Raw genomic sequence first — 22,059 nt, 5'->3', positions numbered from 1 at the left:
GTGATTGTCGAGCGGTGTTCATTCATCCGTTGTCGCAGCGTCTGCATAGTTTCCCCAATGTACCATGCCTCGGGACATCCTTTCTTGCAGCGTATCAGGTAGACAACGTTGGCCGAGTTGCAAGAGTATGTACCGTGTACCTGGTGGATGGTGTTCTCACGTGAGATGATGGCATCTGTGTCGATGATCCGGCACGTCTTGCAGAGGTTGCTGTGGCAGGGTTGTGTGGTGTCTTGGTCACTGTTCTCCTGAAGGCTGGGTAGTTTGCTGCGGACAATGGTCTGTTTGAGGTTGTGCGGTTGTTTGAAGGCAAGAAGTGGGGGTGTGGGGATGGCCTTGGCGAGATGTTCGTCTTCATCAATGACATGTTGAAGGCTCCGGAGGAGATGCCGTAGCTTCTCCGCTCCGGGGAAGTACTGGACAACGAAGGGTACTCTGTCCACTGTGTCCCGTGTTTGTCTTCTGAGGAGGTCGGTGCGGTTTTTCGCTGTGGCGCGTTGGAACTGTTGATCAATGAGTCTAGCGCCATATCCTGTTCTTATGAGGGCATCTTTCAGCGTCTGGAGGTGTCTGTTGCGATCCTCCTCATCCGAGCAGATCCTGTGTATACGGAGGGCTTGTCCGTAGGGGATGGCTTCTTTAACGTGTTTAGGGTGGAAGCTGGAGAAGTGGAGCATCGTGAGGTTATCCGTGGGCTTGCGGTACAGTGAGGTGCTGAGGTGACCGTCCTTTATGGAGATGCGCGTGTCCAAGAATGCAACCGATTCCGGAGAGTAGTCTATGGTGAGCCTGATGGTGGGATGGAACTTGTTGATGGAGACAATACACATCTTTTTAGCCTGTCTTGATGCTCTCCCCACTCCCATTGTTTTGTTTCTTAAAGACTGGATTAGTTGTAAGTATTCGCATTCCAACCATTATTCATGTAAATTGAGTCTGTGTCTTATAAGTTCTGTTTGTGAACAGAATTCCCACTCACCTGAAGAAGGGGCTCAGAGCCTCGAAAGCTTGTGTGGCTTTTGCTACCAAATAAACCTGTTGGACTTTAACCTGGTGTTGTTAAACTTCTTATTATATAACCTTACCATAACACTCCAACTTTTATACTCGATACTCCCGATTTATAAAGGCCAATGTACCAAAGGCACTCTTTACGACCCTATCCACCTGTGACGTCACTTTTAGGGAACTCTGTACCTGTATTCCCAGATCCCTCTGTTCAACTGCACTCTTCAGAGTCCTACCATTTACCCTGTACGTTCTTCTTTGGTTTGTCCTTCCAAAGTGCAATATCTCACACTTGTCTGCGTTAAATTCCATTTTTCAGCCCATTTTTCTAGTTGGTCCAAATCCCTCTGCAAGCTTTGAAAACCTTCCTCACTGTCCACTACACCTCCAATCTTTGTATCATCAGCAAACTTGCTGATCCAATTTACCACATTATCATCCAGATCATTGATATAGATGACAAACAACAACGGACCCAACACCGATCCCTGCGGCACACCACTAGTCACAGGCCTCCACTCAGAGAAGCAATCCTCCACAACCACTCTCTGGCTTCTTCCATTGAGCCAGTGTCTTATCCAATCTCATGGATATATTTGGTCCAAAAACTATAGTAACATCCAAGGCTACAGTGCGGAAGTTGATTGCGTTCTCCTGCGTTCTTCAGCTAGAACCTGAAGGTTACTTGTGCATGGAGATGCCCAAACCCGAAATATTCTAGTTCATGTAGACCACATGAAAATAATACAGAAACAGTTTTTCCATGTATAGTCTAATTACCATTGTCCCCTTGTCTGCGAAGCAACAACAGCTTAAAAAGTGGAAAGGGATATCTCATGTACACAAACATAAAATTCTTCTTTTTTAATTCATGTAGGGACTTGTTTTTTTTTCTGCACTGTAGATTCAGAACCATTGAATGTGGCTTAAAGTAGAGTCTGCAATTTAAAGTGGCTGATGAGAAGAGTTTGGTTGCTTTTGAGACATCAGAAATTGCCTTGTGTTTGAGTGTGCTGGTTTGCAGCCTGGGTTGTGGTGATTAGTTCACTCTCGCCTCTTAGGGACAACATGCTGTCCCATAACTTAGTCATATTCAATCATCTATATACTCGTCAACTGCCCACCTACCCCAACAAAATAATTTTACAGCTAGCGAGCTTTTACAAACGATATTTAGCTTCAGTTTACAAAAAATACATTTCAAAATTTTTATTCTGTTTAAAATTTAAAAGGGCCGTTGATACAATTTTTTTCTAAATGATATCTCCTTGTATTAATATAGAATAACTTGTATTTGTATAAAAGCAAAATACTGCAGATGCTGGAATCAGAAACAAAAACAAAATGCTGGGAAAGTCTCAGCAGGTCTGACAGCATCTGTGGAGAGAGAATAGAGCCATCGTTTCGAATCTAGATGACCCTTCAACTCTGACGAAGGGTCATCCAGACTCTCAACATTGGCTGTATTCTCTCACCACAGATGATGTGAGATTTGCTGAGATTTTCCAGCATTTTCTGAACTTGTATTTCACCCAGTTCATATCATTTCTGTTGTCTGCAGATTGTAGATTAAATCAAATGGGTTTCTATCTTTTCTGATAGCACTTGTGCGTTTGTTTCACAAGAGGATTGTGTGGTTTTCATGAAAATGTCGAAAGTAGAATTTGCTTTCCAAAATGTGGTCTAACAAACATTTTTTTTTTCACCGTTAATCATTGGCCTTGATCGGTGTTTTCGTGCATATCTTGTCACATTGTTCCTCTTGTCAAAATTGCATGAGGGACCCAGCTTATCCAAGCCTGATGTTAAAAAATAAAACCAGAAAATGCTGGAAAGGTCAGGCAACATTTGTGGCAAAAAAAGTTTGTTTCAGCTTGATGACCTTCTTTCAGAACATTAGCGAGGGAACAACTCTAAAGCTAGTACAGAGCCACGGGAGAAAGGGAGGAAATGAACAAGAAGGGAGAAGTTTATGATAAGGTGGAAGGTCCAGAGTGACACAAGTGATGATGGTGAAGGACAAAAAGAGGTGATATTGAGAGAAATATAGAAACAAAAGGTGAGGACAGAGGAAATGTAGTTGGTTCCAGCAGAATAGCAGCAAAGGGAAAGAAGCTGGGAAAATCTGGGAACAGGGAAGATGCCTGGGAATGAGGCAAAGAAAGGTAGGTAGACCTCCGAAGTAAGAGAAATCACACCTCTGTCACACACCCCCAAACCAATCCCATAGGATATCCCCAGACACCAGCCCACAACCCCTGCACTTCCAGAGTCACTGGTGCAGCTTTCCTCACAGACACCAGATAAAATGGTTTTTAAGAATGCAAGAAATATGAGGGGAAGTAGGCTACTTAGCCCATTGAGCCATCTCAACCATTCAGCCAGATCATGGCTGACCTCCAACCTTGAATCCATTTTCCTGCCCTTTCCCCTGACTCTTGATTCTCTGACGGCTTAAAAATCTATTTGATCTCAACCTTGAGCATACTCGTAGAATTAGCCTCTGCTGCACTTTGGAAAAGAGAATTCCAATGGTTTACAATCCTCTGAGCAAAGAAATTTCTCCTTGTCTCAGTCCTAAATGTCTGAACTTTTATCCTAAAACTATCTTATCAAGACATGCAAGTTCTCTGTCAACCCTGCTAAGTCCTCTAATGAAGAATTTTGGTTTGAGTGAGTTCACCTCTCATTCTTCTAAGTTCCAGAGGACATTTGTCCATTCTACTCATCTTTCATAGGGCAAGTATATTCATTCCAGAAATTAATCTGGTGAATCTTTTTTTGCACACCCTGTTAAGGTAAGCATATCCTCCCTTGGATAAGAGGATTAGAACTGCGCAGTATTCTTGCCAAAGCCCTGCATAATTGAAGCAAGACTCCCTCACTCTTGTACTCCAGCCCCCTTGTAATAAAAGCTCATACCATTTGTCTTCCTAATTGTTTGTTGTACCTGTATGTTAACTTGCTCTGACTTGTGTGTGTGAATTCCCGAAATCCCTCTGATTGCTAATGTTTATTCACTGTTCACTTTCTCAAATTATTCTGGTTTTTCCTTCTTCCTGCCAAAGTAGATGACTTTAAACTTCTCCCAGATTGTTGTCCATCTCCCATCTTGTTCCCCAATCAAACAATGGGTCTGTACTTTGCAATCTCACAGCTTACTTTCGTACCTAACTTGGTATCATCAGCATACACATTCAGTCCCCTAATCTGTGTCATTGATATCAATTGTAAGTAGTTGAGGCCAAAATATTGATCTACAGGTTGCACCCTGCCATCCCAAAAATGAACCATTTGTCCCTACTCTGTTTTCTGTCTGTTGACCAATCCTTAGTTCATGCCAATATATTACTCCCGATACGTCCTCTTAATACTTCATGTTAAGGTTGTAAAGCACCCTGAAGAAAGTTGAGCTGCTGTTGCTTGCATTATTGGAACCATGTAGGAGACTTAGATTGAGAGTGGGATGGACAATTCATTAGTGAGCAGGTAGAAACTCTGGTTGCACTTGCAGACTGAAAGGAGGTGATCAGGAAAGCACTTACCCAGTCTGTGTTTGGTCTCCCTGAAATTGAGGAAACTGCCTCTTCAAACACTAATTTGTATTAACATGTATTACTAGTCGATTTCCGGGACTGGCCCTTTACAATGGTGGTTGATTATAGTGTGTGGTTTTTAGATGTTAACTGGATTACATTTTACTGATGGAATAGGGGAAGTGGAATAGAAGGTGTCATTTGGAATCTGCATTTTCCCAAAGTAATGATTTAAAATGAAGTCTAGGTCTTTGGTACTAGTTGCTCTCCAGTGCCTTGTGCAGGAATCTATCCTTCACACCAGTCAGTGTGTGTTGACAGACTGCTCAGTATTGGGGTAACATCATACTGATCATTCTTCAGTCAGGCATTCGCGTGTGTAGCCATGATTAATTAGGTTTATCAAGACTAAGTTGTTTGCGTTATGCCATTACATGGCTATGGTTAATTGGCTCAGGACAAACTGGGGCATTAAACCTGGAATCTTCCAGCTCGTGCCACTCAGTTACCACATAAATTCACCGAGGGTCTCTGATTGACTAGCAATTATTCCTGTGCCTGGGCCAACCACCATGAAATTGAAAATGTGTAGAAAATAGAAAGATGCGACAACAGTCAGGAAGAGTGGGAAAAATAGGTATTTCCTGGATAAAATTGAGGGAGACAAAACCATAAAACTTGATACTAATGGTGCACAATGCAACAGAGCAATTTCCATTTGTATCGAACGAACTTGCATTTATACAAGAACCCCTTTGACCTCAGGATAACCAAAGGTGCATTATAGACGAGCGTAGCATGTAATTTGTCCCACAAACAGCAGCGAGATTAATGGATGAATTGAAATAAGCAACCCGATTTATGTGACACTGTTTAATGTACAAGACGTCCCAAAATGCTTTATAGAGTGTAAAAGTCCAATAGAAAGGTGGTGGTTAGCTACAGTGGAAGAGATTATGTTAAATTATTTGATTTAATTTATTATCGTCACATGTATTAACATACAGTGAAATGTATTGTTTCTTGCGTGCTATACAGTCAAAGCATTCCGTTCATAGAGAAGGAAATGAGAGAGTGCAGAATGTAGTGTTACAGTCATAACTAGGGAATAGAGAAAGATCAACTTGATGCAAGGTAAGTCCAGTCAAATGTCTGACAGCAGCAGGGAAGAAGCTGTTCTTGAGTCAGTTGATACGTGACCTTAGACTTTTGTATCTTTTTCCCGACGGAAGAAGGTGGAAAAGAGAATGTCCGGAGTGCATGGGGTCTTTAATTATGCTGGCTGCTTTGCCGAGGCAGTGGGAAGTGTAGACAGAGCCAATGGATGGGAGGCTCGTTTGCGTGATGGATTGGGCTACATTCACAACCTTTTGTAGTTCCTTGCGGTCTTGGGCAGAGCAGGAGTCATACCAAGCTGTGATACAACCAGAAAGAATGCTTTCTAAGGAGCATCTGTAAAAGTTGGTGAGAGTCGTAGCTGACATGCCAAATTTCCTTAGTCTTCTGAGAAAGTAGAGGCGTTGGTGGGCTTTCTTAACTATAGTGTTGGCATGGGGGACCAGGACAAATTTAAAAGAAAGATCCAAGTCAATGTATTTTCAACTCTCCACCTCCCCTGAATGAAATCTTAATTTTAATGAAATTCCTTTTCTGCAATAGAAAATAGAATAGTTTCCAGATCAAAGACATGTTGTCAGTTGGGAAATCTTTTTTGCATTAAAAGAAACTCAAACATGCCCAATTTTATGACACAGTTACAGCACCTGGCTTTTTTAAATCTGTCTTTATGCTTTGTTATGGATGTTTGTTAGAGCGCCCTTCGTAGACTTGCAGGCATTGTTTGGCCCTGTAAGTGGGTGCATTTATTTCCATAGTTGAATTCAAGTGCTGTGCACCAGTATAAAAAGATAGCCCTTTTGGCTGTATTCTGATTGCATGTCACACCTGCTGCTGCTGCTAATGCATGTATTCTTTATTATCACCTACACAGGCCTTTCATTTCATGCTTTTCTTCTCAACTAACTTACCTGAGGCGTAAAGTTTAAGAACATATGAATAGCCAGAGATGAGAAGATGTCGTTTGGCTTTTTGAAACTAGACTTCTATGTACAGATCAGTTTCATTTCTGGACGAGACATTAGAAATATAATTTGTTTCTATCAAGAACCTGATCCCAGATAAAATGCGCTAAGCTTCTCAGGAGCCTCATTCTAAACTACCTCAGCTTAGCTGGAGGAGAGTATTGGGTAAGCTATTCCTGTGACCATGGGGAGTGGAGGCGCTCACAATACTTTCATGTCAGCTTTGGCTCAGATGGTCGTGCTCGTCGCTCACTCAGTCCATGTTGTCGATTAAGTCCCCTTCCAGAGATGTGAGCATGATTTAGGCTGACACTCTGTTAAAGTACTGAGAGACTGTTGCAGTATCGAAGGTGCCATCTCTCAGATAAACTATTAAAATGAGGCCCGTTCTGCCATCCCGAGTAGGTGCTCAAGATGCAATGGCACTGGTTTGAAGAAGGCCAATTGGTTTCCGCTGCTGTCCTGAGCAATATTTCAGGCATCCGGTTGATCATTGCTACTTGTGGAAACTTGCTGCGTTCAACTGGGCTGTGATGTTTCCCACATTAGAAAATGACTTCACTCCAAAGCTATTTCATTGGCTGTAAAGCATTTGCAATTGTCCTGAAATCATGAAATGGGTTTTCTAAATGCAAGTTGTTCCTTTTGCTTAATACACGCACACAATTAGTAATCAATATCAGTCTTGTCTGTTTTACACTCATCAACTAACTGAAATATGAATAGTTATTCTCCAGTTGAATTTTGTTTTGATTGTAAGCTCTTTGCGGTGTAACCTCAAGGTGGCACAGTTGTGATGAAAACAAATTTGAAATAACAATTGCACAACCAAACCATTTTAGATTAAATTTCTGCCTTAATGCAGTGATCAGTTTTTATATGCTATCTGCGCCAGCAACTCCATAATAAGAAACAGATGTGCCAGCTATGACGAAGAGTCATCCAGACTTGAAACGTTAGCTGTGTCCTCTCTCCACAGGCGCCTTCAGACCTGCTGAGATTTTCCAGCATTTTCGGTTTTGGTTGCTTGTTTTGTGTGCCAACTTTCTGGTTTGGGGATTGATTTGTGGAGTCACCAGAGACCAGATAGCTCTCCAGGATTGAGCAACAAATCAGAAATACAGGCTGTGGCATGACTGCACTCATGAGCTCAGAGTGGCAGAGGCCTGGCGATAGATTGGCTGTCTCCCACCAGCTGCAGGGCAAACAAGATGGCTGCGGAGAGCAAATTTCTATAACTGCTTGTTTGCCAAAATGTCCATTGTGACTTTGGGCTGTCTGAAAGCCTCCCTGACTGACTCAGGATACTCAAGTAATTAGTCTTCAGTGGAGCAGTGCCTTTTTCCTAGTGATTTTTATTTTTAAATGCAGTAGAAATTACAACTTTATGAATTCCCATTTTGAATGTCCCATTAATCCAGTCGCCGTATTTTTAGATTATGTTGCTAGTCAATGTTTTTTTTTAAGAGGAGTTTCCTTTGTAAAATTTCTCATGTATAAAGTCTGTGTTTGCCTTGATTCCCATCATTATATGGTTTTATTTTTCTTCAGGTACGGTCAATGGATGAACTGAACCATGACTTTCAGGCTCTGGCATTAGAAGGACGCAGTATGGGAGAGGTGAGTTGGTGCTGAAAATGGGGAGTGGGGGGGGCAGGGTTGGAAGCAATGGCATACTGTATGGGCTTTGCAATAGATGCTACTGCTAAATCTCTGTCCAGACAAAATATTGTCCCGCAGAAAGACCATGAGCAGCAATTTTATTATTGATCTTAGTAAGTTAGTAAGCTGGATCAACTTGTATTTTGTGACTTTATTACAGTCTTTGATTTTTCTGCTGCTGTATTGGCTATTTTACTGTAAAATTCATTTCACACAAATTACACGGTGCACGTAAAATTATTTTTTCCAGTTATCTGAAAGAGTTGGCATGCTTTTTGTCTTCTGACATGGTGGTTGGACCTTAAAAAAACTCTCCTGCTGCCAGTGACTCATTTTTCAAATATGTGATTTCAAAAAATTGGTTTTTTGGAACTTAGTGTTTCATTTAGTGCAAGTGCCACCAGGTGTGGCACTGAACCAGACAGATAAGGGAGGTCTGTGCTCGTGTGCTGAGCTGGTTAATTGTAGTAGAAGAGAAACTGGTAGTAAGCTGGAGAGTGGACAAAACATCAACAGAGCTGCCCTATTTGTGTGAGCTGTTTGACCACCATCACCCCCCCAACTAGAAAATTTAACAAACCTTGATTCTCAACTGCGCACTCCTCCTCTGCACCAACACCCAGAAAGACAATTTCAGGTTTCACATGTATGCTAAATAAACTGGCTCTACTGTATAAACGACCTCTCAACCCTCCACACTCTGATTTGTCAGGCTGCTCTGCTGATATGCAGTATTGGATGAGTAAAGCTTTTCCTCCAGTTACATGTTGGGAAGACCGTCTTTGCCCCCATCTCTGAACTCCATTCCCGAAACCACCAACTCCTCCTGGCCACTGCCTGTGGCTGCAACATACTGTTCACAAAAACAACATTCTGCAGATGCTCGAAACTGGAAATGTAAACCAAGCGCAATATATCAGTAAGATTAGCAGCATCTGGAAGAGAGAAGCAGAATTAGCATCTCAGATTGATCATCAACTCTTTCTCTCTACAGAAGCTACCAGACTTCGTATTTCCAGCATTTTTTGTTTTGATTTCAAACTCTTCACAACCCTGGCACCCTATTTGAATGTGAGCCGAGATCCAACCCCATGTCCTTTCCATCACCAAGGCCACCTACTTCCACCTCTGTCATGACACTGTCTGTCTCTCTCTTCCACTGCTGAAACCTTCATGCCTTGCTACTTTTCAATTCAATTGCCCCAATTCTCTCCAAGCTTATCACCGGGCACCCTTCATAGACTTGAGTTTATTCAAATCAGTGCTGCCTGTATCCGAACTTGCACCAAGTCGCATTCAACCATTGCCACTGTGTTCTCTGACCTAGTCTGGCTCCCGGCCTGGCAATCCCTTGATTTGAAAATTCTTATCCTTCTTTTCAAATTCATCCCATCATGGCCTCACCCATCCCTATCTCTAATTTCCTCAATTCCTACAAACTTCCAAGGTCTATGAGCTCCTCCAATTCTGGCCTGTTGTGCGCCCTTGCCTTTCTTTAGCTTTGGGCCTTTTGCTTCTTTGTCCCTCATCTTTGGAATTCCTTCCCTGAATCCCTCAGTCCATCCTACTCTCCACTTTAAGACACTCAAGCTGTTGGTCATCTAGCTAGATGTAAAAGTTTGGTTGATGGTATTCCTTGGGCTATTTTGCTTTAGTTTTGCTGTAAAAAGACATTTTGTCAAAGTACAATCGCTGAATCACATCTAATGTTGGGCACTAATTTGAGTTTTGCTAGTGCTGGCTGGTTGGGTACAGCTGTACCTTGCCAGTTGCAAACAGTGGAAGAGAGGCTGTTTGATGCGATCCACCAGTCTTTGGGACATTTGGCCTACATACCTAGCATCACACTAGCACATTTGTGTGGTAGGCAGGATGCCTTTTTGGCTTGATGGCAGCATCCTGTTTGGCGAAGACCACTTGTTTTGCTACTGCATAGTAGTGTGAAACAGATAGCTTCACCTTTGCTCACATTTTTGAGAGACCTTGCCCTTCCATGGTAATCTGAGGTGGATTGGGCACTTTTCAGGACCAAAGGTGATGGCCTTAGACCTGTACATGAGTTAATGAAATGACATGATCAAGGTAGCCATTATCCCGCTGGATGTCTTCAATGCATCCTATTTCAGCATCAAACTTGCATGGTGAGCAAATGGCCAGGGCCCTATCAAATAGGGCAGCTCTGTGATGTTTTGTCCACTCTCCAACTTACTACCAGTTTGCTGGTAGTTGCTGCTGAGGCCAGTCTTACAGTGCATAGAACTGCAAGAATCCCAATACGGATATTGACAAGTGAAGGTAGGCTAGCAGTAGACTGTGGTAAAGAACCCCTGGCAGTTTTCTCAACTAGTACATCAAGGAAGGGGAGTTTCATTTGACTGCTTCATTTTAAAGGTGAATTTGAAGGCAGGCTGGAGCCCATTAAGATATGCAAGGAAATTATTACATGCTGCTACGATTTAAATATAGCAAAGGTATCATCCACATCTTGGAAATATGCAATATGTAGGAAGTTAGGTGTCATTCTATCAAGGACATTTCTCATGGAACCCAACAAAGATGTTTGCGAGATGTTGCACGGCCTAGAAGGACTTCCATGGCAACACCATCTGTTTGGGCATACATGGTGTCATTAAAGCTGATCTCAAGTGCACGAGTTGCTGAGTTCATAAGCTCAATGAGTTGTGATTTGCGCAGTGGTGGCGGGTCTTGATTGCCATGATATAGCACTCAGCGCAAATATCTGGTTCCCTTAAGTGGGACACTAGTGAATAGACTTGCAATACCAACTGAGCACATGCAAGTCCTGTGTGGTCTTTGCAAATGTGAAAGAATCCTTTATTGTATATCTGGAAAACTTTCTCAAAACTGGTTGTAACAATTCGCTGAACCATTTGACCAATTCATGCTGTGCAGAACTAGCCATAGATAATAGCCATAGGGCGGCACGGTAGCACAGTGGTTAGCACTGCTGCTTCACAGCTCCAGGGTCCTGGGTTCGATTCCCGGCTCGGGTCACTGTCTGTGTGGAGTTTGCACATTCTCCTCGTGTCTGCGTGGGTTTCCTCCGGGTGCTCCGGTTTCCTCCCACAGTCCAAAGATGTGCGGGTTAGGTTGATTGGCCAGGTTTAAAAATTGCCCCTTAGAGTCCTGGGATGTGTAGGTTAGAGGGATTAGCGGGTAAAATATGTGGGGGTAGGGCCTGGGTGGGATTGTGGTCGGTGCAGACTCGATGGGCCGAATGGCCTCCTTCTGCACTGTAGGGTTTCTATTTCTATTTCTATTTCATAAGATAGGGCGTAAAGAGACATCAGTTTTGTATGTCTTGGGCAGCCCATACGTATGTGGATGCAGCGAGCTGTGAGGATGAACCCTGTGATATATATCACGCAGCAACTGATCCATCTTGCATGAGTCCAGCAGCATTTGTTTTGAGCTTCCTTTCAAGCAGGGCTGTCCAGGCATGTTGAGCAGTAGGTCCAGTGGATACAAATTTGGGCCTGTCTTGGCTTGCATTTTGTTCATATAGTTACACTCGTTAAAATGAATATTCCCATCCCTTTTGTCAGGTTTACCAATGTGTATGTTCGGGTTGGTCTTAAGGTCCCGCAACTCTGTAAGACATTTATGTTGCATGTAAAAATCATTCACAAGGTCATTCGGAATCACTCAGTGTGTGTGCTAAATCAGCTAGGTGCACTTTCAAGGATTCAGCATCTTCAGTGGTTGCTGGTTCGTGGTGGATTCATTGGGAATAATTCTTGTTTCTCCTGACATTGGTACTATTTTGATTGTCCTGATGAGTGTAAAATGAAAAAGCTTCAACAAAATGCCCTTTTCCAACAATATGCGACCAAATGACGATTTGAATATTTTATTTTGTTACAGAAGGTGCTTACATAAATGTAGGTGGTTGTGTGCAGGCTTTGGGGGACAATACTCATTTCCTGCACCGATATAGAAAGGGTTGCTTTAGAGATTAGGTACCTAATTTTGGAATTTTAGATCCATTGTAACATACTGCAGTCACTAACCCTGTGGAGGAAGAGAATCTGACAATTACACTGTGCAGTGGAAAATTCTCAGCATGGTGGAATGTTACAGCACCATGACAGGCCTTCCAGGGTCAACTAAGCCTTTTCAGGATTTTATTTTAAAGTTTAGTTGATTGTAGCTTTTGTAGGGGAGGCGATGGCCCAGTGGTATTATCGCTAGACTATTAATCCAGAAACGCAGCTAATGTTCTGGGGACTCGGGTTCAAATCCCACCACCGCAGAAGGTGGAATTTGAATTCAATAAAAAATATCTGGAATTAAGAATTTACTGATGACCTTGACATCATTGTTGATTGTTGGAAAAACCCGTCTGGTTCACTAATGTCCTTTAGGGAAGGAAGTCTGCTGTCCTTACCTGGTCTGGCCTACATGTGACACAACACCAGGTTAAAGTCCAACAGGTTTATTTGGTAGCACAAGCTTTTGGAGCGTTGCTCCTTCTTCTCGGGGTCTCCTTCCTCACCTGAAGAAGGAGCTACGCTCCGAAAGCTTGTGCTACCAAATAAAACTGTTGGACTTTAACCTGGTGTTGTGAGACTTCTTACTGTGCTTACCCCAGTCCAACGCTGGCATCTCCACATCATGGCTACATGTGACTCCAGAGCGACGGCAATGTGGTTGACTTTCAACTGCCCTCAGAACAAGGGCAACTAGGGATGGGCAAATAATGCTGGCCAGCCAGCGATGCCCAAGTCCCACAAATGAATAAAAATTATAGCTGTGGAGTTTGAATTGTAGTATGTGTACTAATGGCTTTGTATTTCTATGCCCTGTTTTCTCCTGATCAGTCAGAATTGGACTGACGGTTAAGGCCAGTGTTTTTAACATTTTGGGAGCTCTTCTGCTGGTTACAGGATTGGCAAAGACCAGGGCAACCAATCAAATGAGGAAACAGATTTTCTTTCATGGTCTGATTTTGGTGCACATTTGGTCCAGTCGTTTGGCGCTTACTGGGACTGATGTATCCCTGTAGCCTAATGCAATCCTGGTTTAAAGTTAGTTTAATTCCTAATGCAGAATCAGTTTATTTCCAAGGTTGGATCACTCCATTAACTTTTTTAAGGAACATTTGAATAAAATTAATACTTTGCCCTTTCACAAAGCATTTTTCTACAACATTGCAAGTCGTGTTTGAACTGAGGCCAAATAGTTGAAATGTTTGGGTGATACAATTGCACTGTAAAAGTCAATTGTCGTGCGACCGGAAATATTTTGGTGTGCAGAAGTGGTTTGAGAAAATAGGACTGGGTTGTTGTAGTAGTTTTCAAGGCCGACATAGTTATCCATGTCTTATTTGTTGCCATTGTGGTGGTGGCCTGAATTTTTAATGGGAGCAACAGTTTGTGTGTGGTGTTTTGGATGCCAGTATAATGAGAGTAACCTTGGGACTGGGAGGCAAGTCTCATGTTTTCTGCCCACCCAATTTCTTAGTCTGCTTTTCATAAAAGTATCCTCAAGTGCTGCGTGACTTTTCATTCAGCTCCCACCCTGAACTTCCTTTTTTTATTGTTCATAGGTTCCAACCAGTTGCCCAATTTCCACTCCACTGTTGGATCATTCTTCAAAAGTTTTAATTGCTTGAAAGAATGGAACGAACTTGTCTTGATAATTTAGGCTTCAAAGCAGTTGTTCAATAGTATTCAGACAATTATTTGAGGGGGAAGAGTCTGGGATATGTTTTGAAAGGATTATTCAGAAGCAGGCACTAGTCTCAAAGTTGTGTGTCACTTGAAATACAAATTGTGAATATGTTTCTTTTAGACATTCATGTGTTTACAATGCATGAGCTGACCTGAGCTGCTTCATCTGCCTGATTTCATACCTTTCTTTCAATTCTGTGGTTTGTCCTTCTGTTAGATCTATTTTTTCCAACCTGGTAATAGACCTGTGTAACCAGTTTTACCTGTGTTTATGCGCTTGCCAGCACAAGACTGATTTAACAATGGAATTTTCAATAGTTGATTCATGGGCACTTCAGTAATGAATACTCTTAACATTTCAAGTCAGGAAGTTGAGAATTCTGCTTCCACTTCAAGATTTAAGGTTGCAGTCTAGGCCTACATTTCAGTCTGGGCATGGTACGTTGTTTGAAGTGCCATCTTTCAAGTGCAACATTTAAATCCTATTCGGGTAGAAGTGAATAAACCAGGTGGGGAGCTGTGGGAGTGCGTTACGCAGTGTCCTGGCCAACAATCCTGCCTCAACACCACCAAAATAAATAGACTGGTCACTCCACCCATTGCTGCTTGCACATCCATACTGTAGTGATTGACCTACCTAACAACAGTGTCTGCACTTCACAAATAAGTTCATCATCATGAGGTGCTTTATCATATCCAAGAACATGAAAGGTACTGTGTAATAAATGCCAGGTCTTGTACTAAAAAAACAATAATATAAAATAGCTTCAACTGTTTGGAAGGTGGAGCTGGTTGGGTCTGCTCTCTTTAACATTAATTCGTTCCACATCAGTATAGGAGGTCCCAGTTAACACCTGATTTGACGTCACAGTGAACTCACATTACCAAACTGGGGCAGAATTGCACACTGATACAGTGAATCCCATAACATTGTTCTGGAGTGAAGTCAGTCTTTATGGTGTGCCTATACCCTAAAAGAAGAAATTGACCATCTGGCCCTTGCTTTGTCATTCAGTAGATTGTGGCTGATCAGCTTCACCATCCTGCCCTTTTCTGAAATCCTTGATTCCTTTCGTGTCCAAAAATCAATTGGTCACAATCTTTGAATATCCTTATCAACTGAGTATCTGCAGCCATTCAGGGTAAAGAATTCCAAAGATTCACGACCTCCTTTGGCAACCCTGGGCTATGGAAAGGAATATTATTTCTGAGCCGTATGTAATGATTCCTACTGGATGAATAGACAACTCAGTCTGGTAGTTTATTTTTGCTGGCTATTCATGTGGAATATGGTTATTAGTGGGAGGTAGAAGAGTACCACTACTTCCATTACCCATGGGACTGCACCAAAGCAAACCAACCGCCTACAGAAGAGGAGGCATGATAAACTTCCCAAACCCAAAGGGAAATTTTATTCACGCCTGGTGCAGAATATATTTGGAAAGGTCTTGATTTGTGATACTGTCGGGGAGTGATTTTTCACTGTTAAAGCACCTCCCACAGACATGTTCAAAACGGACATCAAGAAATTGTTGATAGCTGCGCATATTTCTGATGGCTTTGTGTTATATTCCTTTTGGGGTTAATTTTTTTTTAGTGAGGAACTTAAAATGTGTGCAAAAATCAAACATCTTTCTTGTGTTCCATAGTTGAGTTACCGCAGTTGTGAAGCCAATGGGGTGACCATTGACATCATTATCAACATCAAAAGCAGTGGTTTCTCAGTGCTGTTTGCATACTGATATGAGCAGTTTGCCCGTGGGAGAGGACAGCATGTCCTTTACTCCTGGAGGGAGACAATTCTTCCTTCAGTGTTTAGGCAAATTAAATTTCTTAATGCCTTTTTGGTTGCTCATCTGTAGGAACTTCACTTTTCTTCATCGCAAATTAAAACAACTGACTTTGTATGACTGGCAGTTATGGCATTTGTCTGCAATATGGATATGGTGGTGTGGATGCTTTTACAATTCTGCAGTGTATACTCACCAAGATATCTAGTGCCACTGGGGGGGAGCTTAGATGCCATTGAGAGGATGAAATGAGTGATTGTTCTGAGCAGTGTACTTATTTTGAAGACCCATCTTGGAATCCTTGGATTCTGAGCAGCATTGACCAAAATGCCTTGTATTTTTTCTTCAATCACCTATTACAAATTATTGAATTATCTTGTAGAATGTTAGCTCTTCAAAAACCCACAATTAACAATCAAGCTTAAATGTTCTGACCTTGTTGATAAACAATGGAAAGTTTACACACTTGTTAAATTGCCACAGACTCCTTTTGGGACAACATTTCTTCTTTTAAACCCTGACGGGGTGACTGTTTGTGGTAACCGGTTCAGTTGATGTACAAATATTCAGTCTTATTTTTAAGCATTCAGTCAGGAATTTTTGAACTTTTAAGTAAAGCATGATACAGGAAGAAGTGAAATGTAAGATGCATGGGAGATATATTCACTGACATGGTGCATAAATCAGTCCCAAGGAAGTTCCTGAGGTGTAAAATGTGCAGAAAATCTTGCAGAGGTTTAAATTCACACTTTTTACCTGCTCTATGTATAGCCTTATGCATTAGAAAATATGATTTTTCTTAAAATTGCATTTCCACATTTGGGTCAGAACCTTGCAGTGTTTTTTGTTAGAGTGTCATTCTATGTCACTACAAGATAATATCTCAAATCTGCAATTCCTATGTACTCTGGGTTCCAGATCTCTCTCATACAATATGAAGCATTTAGGTCATTGATATGTACAGTTGGAGTTGTAAAAGTTATCCTTGAACTTTGAGCTGATTGCAGTCTCTATTTAATCACCTGGGCAAAGCATTGTTAATCTTTGATCAGCAGCATTGAATTTTACTTTGTATTTAGATGTGGTGTTTGGTAAACTAAAGATTAAATGTGAAGCGAACCATTTGTTTCTATTCAATATCAGCAATTGGGTGAAGTATTGCTGAAGGTGCTTTAAAGCTTTTGCTTAAGGAGCCAAATGAAATAGTGTGTGGTTATAGCAGAGTCTTGGAAAGGCTTCGGTATGAAATGACAAAGCTATATAAATTGTGTGCTCTTCCATATCTGATTAATGTCTACAGATGAGCAAGAATTTAGCTTTATTCATTCATGGGGTGGGGGGGGGTGCTTTGCTGGCTAGGCCAGCATTTATTCCCCATAACTACTTAGAACATAGAAAAACTACAGCACAAACAGGCCCTTCGGCCCACAAGTTGTGCCGAACACATCCCTACCTTCTAGACCTACCTATAACCCTCCATCCTATTAAGCTCCATGTACTCATCCAGGAGTCTCTTAAAAGACCCTATTGAGTTCGCCTCCACCACCACTGACAGCAGCCGATTCCACTCGTCCACCACCCTCTGCGTGAAAAACTTCCCCCTAACATCTCCCCTGTACCTACCCCCCAGCACCTTAAACCTGTGTCCTCTCGTAGCAGACATTTCCACCCTGGGAAAAAGCCTCTGAGAGTCCACCCGATCTATGCCTCTCAACATCTTATACACCTCTATTAGGCCTCCTCTCATCCTTCGTCTCTCCAAGGAGAAAAGACCGAGCTCCCTCAGCCTATCCTCATAAGGCATGCCACTCAATCCAGGCAACATCCTTGTAAATCTCCTCTGCACCCCTTCAATCTTTTCCACATCCTTCCTATAGTGAGGTGACCAGAACTGAGCACAGTACTCCCAAGTGGGGTCTGATGAGGGTCTTATATAGCTCTTGAAAAGGTGGTTTTGAGCTGCTGCCTTGAAGCACAGCAATCCACGTGGTGTCGGTACATTCATATTGCTATTCGGGGGTCAGTTTGGAGGAGGGGAGGAGTTTGCCTAGAGTCACGGTCTCGAAGACATTTCTGTGCTTGTGTATTTGTCTAATGGAGAACGGCATAAGATTGACACAAACCTTAGGGATTCCCACTCCTCCTCATCTGCCTTCTGCCTGTCCATGTGCTATATTTAAATGTCTTGTCTCTCCATCTTCTCAGCACCAGTTGCCCATGTACCCAAGAAAGGTGTAGCACTATTAAAATTACTGGAGTAATACTGCTGCTCGGTCTTGAAATTTCCCATTGTTTGCAGCCATTCCTTTCTTTGAGTGAGGAAGGCTACGTGAAGTATGTATTCTTATCACAATTGTCTCCATGACTGTTGCAGTAACCACCCCTCCCCCAATGGTATCGAAGATGGACAACCCAACACCAATTCCGATTTGAACCTGGAACCTTTTCATCTGTGTGGCTTTTTTCAACGAACTGATTGCTAGTCTTTCATTAGTTGGGAATTAGTCTGTGACATCTTTGTTTTTCCTTTTAAGATTTTTGATGAGCTGGGCCAGTGGAAAATTCTGGCTGCTTTTTCTAAAATCGCAGGTCCGTAAACATACCAGTTTGTAAAATTAAGTTGGCTCATTGCCTGTTCCAGCTGCAGTTCCAAGTCAATATTGTTGTTTCATTCAGGTATCAGATTCTACTTTGGGTTGCATTGGGCATTCCTGACCTTGCATTGGTTGTCCCAGATCCGTGACTCCTGGCTGCGGTGAGGAACCGTGTGCCTGCTGCCAAAGAGATGCTCGGGCGTCTGATACACGCTGGGCTGGAGATCAATGGGAGTATGAGGGAGGTGGCGGAAAGTGCAGCTGCATTGAGATTAGGACATTTTGAGATACTTAGCAGAAGAATATTCTACGAGCAAGTACCAGATAAACCCACAGTCTATTCACAAAGATGGAGTAATAGTTTTTGTTGCAATCTTAAGCTGTTTTCCAATGGTCCTGTTGTTGATGTGTGTTAACAGGTATTGGGTCATGCAGTGTTATGTAGCAACATAAATAAGTTCCTTTTCAGTTATATTTTGTCATATGCTTTTGGTTTTTATTCTCTTCTAAAAAATCTTTCTTCTTTATACGCAGCAGCTTCTGCCTGGTAAGAAATTCTGGGAGTCCGATGATACGAACAAGGATGGACCTAAAGGGATATTTCTTGGGGATCAGTGGCGGGACAGTGCTTGGGGAGCTTCAGGTAAGGAGTTTTAGTGAAAAGCAAACTTAGGTTAATATTTTTTAATTGTCAAGGATCAATATCAAAGTAAATTGAATTAATATTAACCATCCATTCTGGTGTGCTTCTGGATACAGATGCTTTTTAAAGCACCCTGGTGCTCAGTGTGTAGATTTACTGACAGGTCCTCTTGAAATGCCATTCAGTTGGATCATGTTGCGAATTCTAACAAATATATTCAACATGTGGGAGAACTAAATGAACCACTTTAAAATGACAAGTTTTTATCAGAGATGAAGCTGTACTTGACTCTTTTCTGCCCCCAAGATTCTTGTTCATACAAACGGAAAAGTCCATCATGCTTATCTCTAATGTTCAAAATGTCTCATCTAACATCTTGAGACTCCTTTAAAGTTCTTGGTCGATAATTCATTGTCTTTCTGTGTGAGGAAATTTTAAGTTCGGTTTTACATTTATTTTTCACACTCAATTTCAGGCCTCTTGTCCTCGCAGCCTGAATGAAACTGAAGCAATATACTAAGCGGCACGGTAGCACAGTGGTTAGCACTGCTGCTTCACAGTGCCAGGGACCCGGGTTCAATTCCCGGCTCGGGTCACTGTCTGTGCAGAATCTGTGCAGAATCTGCACATTCTCCCCGTGTCTGCGTGGGTTTCCTCCTGATGCTCCGGCTTCCTCCCACATTCTGAAAGACATGCTGGTTAGGTGCGTTGAGCCGAACAGGCGCCGGACTGTGGCGACTAGGAGAATTTCACAGTCACTTCATTGCAGTGTTAATGTAAGCCTTACTTGTGACTAATAAATAAACTTTAACTTTAATACTTTGTACATCTTAATGAGTTACTGTCCCCCCTCCCAACCTTTCCCCCACTCTGTAGACTGAATGCTTAAGTGACCCAAATCTTTCCTTATCTACCAAGATTGTTAAGAGTTATTGGAAAATGATGCTATAGTTTCAAGATGGTATGTCTAGCAGAATGCATGTTGGATCACCTCCAGCAAAGGTTGTGTTTGATGAACAAACTCATTTAAACCACTGGCTGCTCGGTGATGATTCCCTGCTTGTTCTGGTGTACTCTGATTCTGAGTTAATAATCTTCTGCTGGCTTTTCTGAAAATATAATGGGAACTCTACCAAGAGCTGACGTTGAATGCTCTTCCTTCATGTTGCTGTCCACAGATTACCATGCTTCTTAAAATTGCGCCATCATTGCTTGAATAACTATCTATGTATGCACGTCTGAGTGCATAGGAAAAAAAATGTGGCTCATCATTTAGCGAACCTTGTGGTGCAGAATACTGTCTGCATTTTAAGCGAAAACGATAGTTAGATTGGGTCTGATTGAGGATTGCTGACCTCCAGGCTGGTTCAACACCTTGATTTAACTTTGAATTTTATGGAATCTGAAAAGCAAAATTTGATTAAGCCACAGCTCTTAAAAATTGAAATGTTTTATGATGTAGTTGGATGATTTATAATACGGGATAAATGAGAAAGCATCAATTTACAAGATAATGCTGTTTTTTGTTGCTTTTTTTGAGGGTGACTTTGCATAGTGTTGGTTTTAATGCCGTTTTTCTCCAATGTAATGCTGGGTTACCAGATCGTTATAGTTCAGGCACTTGAAACTGTATTTTTAAAATTTAGACCAAGAATTTTTAGGATGTGGAAAAGACCAATAGAACTCCTCAGCATAACATGTTCTTCATGTCAGTTTTGCTCAGTAGTGGTGCCTGAGTCAGAAGCTTGTATGTTCAAGTCAGTCCAGAATCTGAGTGCATGGTATAATTTTGACCCTTTTGTGCAGTACTGAGCAAGTGCTGTTTGATGAAGAAGGTATGTTAAGCCAAAGTGCCCTATGCCTGTTTAAGTCAAGTTTAAGCTCCCCATGGTACTCTTTGAAAAAGGGAAGGGCAAGGATCTTGATGTCATAACCAACATAACCATCTCAGCTAACACCACCAAAACATATATTCATGGATCAGATAACTCATTCCAGGAAGAACTGCCATCTTTGCCCACATTGCAACATTGGTATTATTGCAGAAGTAATTGATTGGCTGTGAAATGTTTTATGATAATGTTTAGATATTACAAACTGCCGCTCGTAATTGTCTGTTGAGCCTGTTTATGTTTTGGTGGCTTTCACAGTCACTTACTGCATATGTCTATTGCTCAGATGAGAAACTGCTGTCTGGCCCCTCCTCTTGGCTTTAGCCCACCAATCAGTAGAGAGATAGAGTAGGGATAATGGAAACGTGCCCATTTGCGCATGTAATTCGAGGTGTTCCGCAAGGACCTGTGTCGGGGCCTTTAATTAATGATCTTGATGATGGTATAGAAAACCACATGTGCAAATTTGTTGATGACACAGCGAGAGTGGTAAGCAGTGTAAATGGGAGCATGCAGTTAAAGACATGGTGATAGACTAAGTAAATGGGCCAAACTGTGGTCCATCGATTTTAATGTAGCAAATGTAAAGTCATTGAAATTTGAATCTAAAAGGATAAAACAAGGATCTATCTAAATGTTAAAAAAAACTAGAAACAGCGGAGAGCTAGAGAGACTTGTGGGCCTAGGTACACAATCCTTTCTCTCTGAAATACAAAGTCATGTTTCAACTGCATAAAATGCTAGTTAGACCACACCTGAAGTGCTGTGCAGAGGCCTGAGCATCACAGCTTGAGAAGAATATATTGGAGGGAGGGAGTCCGCCAGAATGATACCTGGACTTCGAGGGTAAATTATATTCACAGTAACTTCATTGTAGTGTTCATGTAAGCCTACTTGTGACACAAATAAATAAAATAATAAACAAGGCGAGATTAAACAAACTAGCGATCTCTTTCCTGGCATTATAGGGCAGTTTGATCAAAGTTTATAAGATGTTATGGGGCGCATATAGGGTCGATAACTATTTATGCTGGTTGGGGAGTCTGCAACTCTGGGCATTATGCGAAAGTTAGAGCCAGATTTTTCAGAATGAAATTGGGAAACACTTCTACAGAGAGTAGAAGTTTTGAATTTTCTTTTTGCAAATTGATGCCAAATGA

The 22,059-nt window shown here is 41.8% G+C and overlaps 1 protein-coding gene across 18 annotated transcripts in view; it reads left to right on the top strand.

The window, feature by feature from the left end:
• The window catches only part of LOC144509409 (pumilio homolog 1-like), a 140,923-nt gene that overhangs the window by 65,153 nt on the left and 53,711 nt on the right, over positions 1–22,059 (top strand). For 11 of the 18 annotated variants that reach the window (XM_078238252.1, XM_078238238.1, XM_078238251.1 and 8 more), the window contains exons 3-4: positions 8,177–8,245; positions 18,899–19,007. In XM_078238252.1, coding sequence (XP_078094378.1) covers positions 8,177–8,245; positions 18,899–19,007 — 178 coding nt within the window. The remainder of the gene's footprint in view (positions 1–8,176; positions 8,246–18,898; positions 19,008–22,059) is intronic. The other 7 variants (XM_078238248.1, XM_078238244.1, XM_078238239.1 and 4 more) reach the window with 1 other exon arrangement.

The sequence above is a fragment of the Mustelus asterias genome, chromosome 21, assembly GCF_964213995.1.
Source record: "Mustelus asterias chromosome 21, sMusAst1.hap1.1, whole genome shotgun sequence".
Taxonomy (NCBI): Eukaryota; Metazoa; Chordata; class Chondrichthyes; order Carcharhiniformes; family Triakidae; genus Mustelus; species Mustelus asterias.
Note: the sequence above shows the minus strand (reverse complement) of the source record. Positions and strands in the feature narration are given on the sequence as shown.